The sequence below is a fragment of the Austrofundulus limnaeus genome, unplaced genomic scaffold (genome assembly GCF_001266775.1).
Source record: "Austrofundulus limnaeus strain Quisiro unplaced genomic scaffold, Austrofundulus_limnaeus-1.0 Scaffold318, whole genome shotgun sequence".
NCBI classification, from domain to species: Eukaryota; Metazoa; Chordata; class Actinopteri; order Cyprinodontiformes; family Rivulidae; genus Austrofundulus; species Austrofundulus limnaeus.
This window is the reverse complement of record NW_013952720.1, coordinates 437,716-444,241: the sequence shown is the minus strand read 5'-3', so window position 1 is coordinate 444,241 and position 6,526 is coordinate 437,716. Positions and strand designations below refer to the sequence as shown.

Below are 6,526 nucleotides of genomic sequence, written 5' to 3'. Positions count from 1 at the left end.
CCTTCTCCTCTCTGTCAACGCTCTCTGGTTTCATTTAAAAGAGTCGATCATCAGATAGTGTCCAAGATTAACCTTCAGGGTGGATATAGCTCGCTAGCAGCCTCGCACCGAGGACCTATCCACGTCATCATTTACCCAGAATTCTTTACAGTATTTTTACAGTCTTTATTTTACAGTTAAAATATATGTTTATCAAATAGAGTAATATTACAACTAATCATGGATCCCTTTAAAGTCTGTATTTCTCACTGAAGAGTGATGAACTTATTTCTAACTTTATCTGACTTATTTAATTTTATTTGTTTTTATCGTCCTGCAGGCTCTGAGAGAAAATTAATTTGAAGCTGAGTTTTTGATAAAAATCATTAGATTAATCTAAACGTCTGTAAACCTGCAAAATGAGGGAGAATCTGTGTCAATTACAGACATTCTGTTCAGGTGAACAGCTTTCAGCACCTGTCCTCCTCCAGACACATGACGGAGTGTGTCTGAGCCAATCACTGATCAGCTGACTGATTTAAATACATCTTAACATTCATGAGGTACTTTACATTGACTGTTTATCGTTGAGTGTGGGTGTGTAGAGGGTAGAACCTGAGGTGAAGCTGTGATCCATAAAGGTGCAGAAACATGCGTACACACGCTTTTATAGTTGTTTTGGTGTATACTATTTTCACCTTTTGGCCGTACGTTCACTTTTAGTATGGTTTCCACACAAACCTTTATAAATCTGAGCCCTGGAGAATACTATAACCAAGAACCGGACCACTCGTAGGGACTTCCTGTTTCCTGTCCTGACCTTGCTCGCTGTAGCGCCTCTGCTTGTGGTTGGAGACGCTCCTCTGGACCTTCAGGTGGGATGGCGACTGACCGTTCATCTCACTGCTGGGTCTGGGTTTGGACAGAGACAGGTTGCTGCTGGAGGCGGACTCGCTGGGCTCCATCTGAACAGACGACGGAGTCAGAATCAGAGCTGAGCGGACTGCAGCTAAAAGCTAACAGCTAGCAGCTAAAAGCTAACAGCTGGGTTTGTACCTCAGAGGCCTTCCTGCCCAGCAGCAGGTACGTGGCTGTGATCTCGTCGTACTTCATCTTAGCTAAAGACTCCTGGATCTCCTCCAGGTTGTAGCCCATCCCCACCATCACATCTGCACAAGCAGAGGATCCATGTAAACACAAACACAACCAGGTGACAACAACTACACACACTGAAGAAGTTTCACTTCAACAACACTCAGTTTAACCCAGTGGTTCTGGATTATCAATAGAGAGACATTTTCACATTTCTACAGCTCTTTATCTCATAAATACAAAGAGTTTAAAATAGTTGTTTTGCTCCAGAACCAGAGCGTGAAATAAATTTTACAGAAAGAGGGATAGAAGTGGTTCTTCCCTGACTTCTGATGTACTTTAGAGAAAGCCATTTGTCCTACAGCAAAACCACAAATAATGTCTGAAAGAAGACAAACATGTCTACGATTAGATATATAATTTGTCTGTGTTATGAAAATTGTGATTTGCTCTCTCTCCTGAACCTGTCCCTCCTTCGCTGCTTTTTCAAGCCTTTCTTCTACCTATCATCTGAAAACAAAAGGAATTATGGATCTGGTTAACTGGTCTCTGAACGCAATCAACAGTATTTTTTCCACATTGAGACTGGAGTGAGGGAGTGAGATTCCTGCTGATCGGCTGTGGAGGAGTTCTGAGTTATCAGAAAATGAAAGCGATCCTGATAGCAGTCCGGGCCTGTGAGAAGCTGTCAGGAACCATGGATGGAATCTCCCGTACTGGTAACACAGACTCAGATGTTGGGGGAAATAAGTCACAAACTGGATATGATTCTGCTGAGAATCACAGCTCAGCAGCGTGACCGTGAGATGTAGGATTACACCTGGGTGAAGTTTCAGACGAAAAAAGGCAAGGGGGTGATGAAATTCAGAACATTCAGCATTTTTTTTCTATTTCAGAGATGCAGTTAAGACTGTAAAGCAGCAAGAAATTCGATTCGAAATTTGATTTTGTCCCAAAACAGTTGTTTATCTTTCAGATCCCTTGGTCAGTCAGCAGTTATCAAAACTTCTCTGGACGATATGTCAACAAAGGATTGATCCTCCCTCTCCCCGTATCATCCGTGAGGATCAGTCTGAAGGCTGTGGTGATGGAGAAAGGGGAAACCCTGAACTCTGGGACTGAGCTTGGTAGGATTAGATCTGGTCTCTGGACTCTAGCGGGTCCTGGTCTTGGATTGGTTCCAGCACAGAGTTTTAACCTGGAACATCACCGGCTCCACTGAATCCCGCCCCTCGTACCATGTGTTTGATCCCCAGCCCCTCCCCTCCAGCTGTCTTGCTTTAGCGAGTTGTTTTTTTGTGCGTATGATTCTGTGTTTTTGAGTAAACATAGGATCACAGCAACTTTTTTAACTCACTTCTCTTATTGTGGCTGTTTTCCAAACTGCAAAAAGGGTACGCGACCTGACCATCAGTTTCCCCCCCCATGTTTGTTATGTGTGTCTTTCTCCTGAACGGAGTGTTCTTAACTGAAATTTCATTCTGCATTGCATCTTTGATGTTGTATGTGACAATAAAGCTGATTCTGATATTGATTTTAGGCCATATCGCCCAGCCCTATATAAACCCCAAATCAAAACAAATCAAATCTTTGGTCGAGGCAGATGGTCTCCTGTCCTGAGCCTGGTTCTGCTGGAGGTTTCTTCCTGATTAGCAGGGAGTTTTTCCTCTCCACCGTTTGCTCAGGATGGGAGACTGTGATGAAGTGATTCAACACAATCTGCTGCTTTCTTCTTTACATTGTTCTTTTCATGTACAGTGTCCTGAGACAACGTATGTTGTGACTTGGTGCTGTATAAATAAACTGAACTTGGACTTCAGGTGAACGGCTGAATATCTGAGGGCTGAGTGGAAACATGACTGAAACCATCCTGCAGGAACCGGAGCCTAACCCCCCCCCACCCCGAGTGACTCCTGAGCTTCCTGAAACGTGACGTCTTCAGGTTTCCTGCACAGAACCACTCCAGACTTCTGGCAAACGGAAGCCTGTATTGTTCTGTCCAAAAACTGAAAGAAAAAAAAAGTTGTTTTTGTAATAAAACGAGCCGTCTTCTCCTCTGATTCTAAACTGATCTGATGAAGATCCAGAGGTCTGAGTCGTTTCAAACAGGAAACAATTCACTCTTTTTATTTTAATCTAATTTAAAGAGACGTTTGGAGGAAAACAAGTTGCTCTGTAAGAAGTTTGATTCATCTGAGCGACACTTGAACACTGGCAGAGGAGGGAAACGTGGAGTTTCTGGTGTAGGAAGAGAGAAGAGAGGCGAGAAACGTGTTCTGGCTCCAGAACCGGGCAGATTCTGATCCGTTCTCTTCGTCTCAGCCTGATCTCATCTTTCTCACTTTCATCTTTCTGCCTCTCACAGCTCAGCTGCTAAAAAACACCAACTGCTCCCAGGAAGAGGAGCCGTTTTATTTAAATACAGAAGCGTCGGGAGGTGTGTGTGCGTGGAGCAGAGGCGGGTCGCACACATCAGCTGCTTCCTGAAAATCATGCAGATAAAAACCCAGAGGCTGCAGGAAAACATCACTTAAAACTAAAACAGCTCCGAGGTCAAAGAACTGGAACCTACAGCCTGTTTTTGAAGCTCTGCTCTGATCCAGACACCATGAAGAGAAACTCTGTAAACCTGAACCACTGCCACAGTTTGGACCAGAGAAATCCTGCTCACTACAGACCTATATAAGCCCCGCCCCTTTCCCTCGGAGCACAGCGAGGTTTGGTTCTGTTAAGGACTGGATGCTGACCAACACGTAACACCTCCTCCCGTCAGAAGCTTCAGGTGTGAAGAGTTTCAGCTGCAGGTGGGAATCAGTTTTCATTTTCATAAAAACGGTTCTGGTACCGATTCTCTTCTGGTCCGTGATGTCCAGTTCTGGTTCCGTGTACGGCTTCAGCTCGTCCTCCTCAAAGCCCGAGTTGATCCATCGATCCTTCATGATTTGCTGCAGGAGGAAGGAGAAAACAAGAGTTTAACCCTTTGTGATCTGAATACAGAGCACTGTAAACAAAGTGCTGAGTCATCGTTCACTCTGTGGATTCGTGATTATGATTATTCAGCATATTTTCAGCTATTTTAGCCACTCTGGCATCAAAACCTTCAGCTCATTCAGCCATGACGTTTTTATAATTTGTACTTTTTTGTTCCATTAAATAAACTCACTGAGGGCTCTTCAGTGTATTTACAACTATTTCAGCTACTGTACTGCTAATATTAGCTTCTAGCTACTGTTCAGATCATTTTGGCTTCAAGAAACTTTTAGCTAATTTCAAGGCTTTTGTTTAGCTAATTTTTACATCTCACTTTACTATTTTTGGCTTTATGCTGCCATTTAGCTCATTTTAGCTTCTAGCTGTCATTTGACTTCTACTTAATTATAACCAAATTTGGTTTCTAGCTTCCCTTTAGATAATTTTGGCTTACATTTACTGCTTAGCTAATTTAGGTTTTAAGCTACCATTTAGATTTGTTGGCTTAAAGCTAACTTTTAGCTAATTGTGGCATCCAGCTAGTACTTTGTTATTTTTGGCATCTGGTTAGCATTTAACAAATTTTAGCTTCTAGCTTCCATTTAGCTAATTGTGGGTTTCATCTACTATTTAGCTAATTTAGGCTTTAAGCTTCCATTTAGAGTTTGCTGGTCTAAATGTTTAGCTAATTTTTGCATTCAGCTAGCACTTTGCTATTTTTGGCTTCAGGCTAGCATTTAACTAGTTTTAGCATCTAGCTACCATTTAGCTAATTTTGGCTTCTACCTACTTTATTGCTATTTTTTAGCTTCTGGCAAATGTTTAGCTGATTTTAGTTTCTAGCTAGCATTTAACAAATGTTGGCTTCTAGCATCCTTTTAGCTAATTTAGGCTTTCCATTTAGATTTTGCTGGATTTTTTTATCCACTTCAATAGAAAACAGAACTGAATGTTAGTTTCTTAATTTCTGCATCATCAGTGACTTTATTTATTTATTTATTTATTTAATTAATTTTTATTTTTTATACTATAGTAAAGAAGAAAAAGAAAAAGTAGAAGAGAAATACAGGAACCGTAAAGAGAAACCGATAGAAATTACACAACATGTGAAATGAACACCGATAACACACAGGACATCACACCCGATATCTGACCATCAGCAAATGAGAAGAACAAACACCCAGCAATCAAACATAAACAGATGTATGTACATACATAGATTTTGTTGGCTTAAGGCTAATGTTTAGCTAATTTAGGCTTCTAGCTACTGTTTTGCTACTACACTGTGGTTAGTTGAGTCGATTTAATCACTAAAGACTTTTAATCTGAAAATCTGTTCCTGACTCAGATGAAGACACAAAATTTGAAAGTATTATTTATGGATACAGCATCAGAGAGGAGGAGGAGGAGGAGGAGCTTCTCTGTGAGCAGAAAGAAACAGGAAGTATATTTACATGTTCTGCGTCCTCCCTCACCTCCAGAGTACCACGCTTGGCCGGGTTCAGGACCAGGAACCGTTTCAGCAGGTTCTCACAGTCTGTGGACATGTAGAAGGGGATGCGGTACTTTCCTCTGAGGACACGCTCTCGCAGCTCCTGCAGGATAAACAAACAAACAAACAAACAAACAAACAAACAAACAGAGAAAATAAAACAGAACATCAGGTTTGAAGGACTTTTATTTTGTGATCCACGTTTGTTTACAGAACCACAGCGACCCACCTTCAGGTTCTGTCCATCGAAGGGCAGCGAGCCGCTGACCAGCGTGTACAGGATGACGCCCAGACTCCACACGTCCACCTCTGGACCGTCGTACTTCTTCCCCTGGAAGAGTTCAGGAGCTGCGTACGGCGGCGAGCCACAGAACGTGTCCAGCTTGTTGCCCAGAGTGAACTCATTACTGAAGCCGAAGTCTGCGATCTTTATGTTCATGTCTGCGTCCAGAAGCAGGTTCTCTGCCTGTCAGCACGTCAGACCATCATCATCATTACCACCATCATCATCATCATCATCATTACCATCATCATCATCATTTTTATCATCACCATCATCATTATTATCACCACCATCATCATCTTCATAATCATCTTCATCATTATTATTATCATTATTACCACCATCATCACCATCATCATCATCATTATTCTTATTATTATTATTACCACCACCATCATTATTATTACCACCACCATAATCATCACCACCATCATCATCATCACCACCATCACCACCATCATCATTATTGTTGTTACTATTATTATTATTACCACCACCATCATCATTATTATCATCATCATCATCATCATTATTACCACCATCACCACCACCATCATCATCATCATTACCACCATCATTATTATTACCACCATCATCATCATTATCATTATTACCACCATCATCATTATTACCACCATCATCATCATCATTATCATTATTACCACCATCATCATTATTACCACCATCATCATCATCACCACCATCATCAT

At 41.6% G+C, this 6,526-nt stretch overlaps 1 protein-coding gene across 1 annotated transcript in view; it reads right to left on the bottom strand.

Annotated features, from left to right (window-relative positions):
• mark3a (MAP/microtubule affinity-regulating kinase 3a) overlaps positions 1–6,526 on the bottom strand; it is a gene marked incomplete in the record, with an annotated part of 37,135 nt that overhangs the window by 12,677 nt on the left and 17,932 nt on the right. The window contains 5 exon segments of the mRNA XM_014022083.1: positions 800–944; positions 1,036–1,148; positions 3,917–4,016; positions 5,517–5,636; positions 5,763–5,999. Of these exon segments, the coding sequence (XP_013877537.1) occupies positions 800–944; positions 1,036–1,148; positions 3,917–4,016; positions 5,517–5,636; positions 5,763–5,999 (715 nt within the window).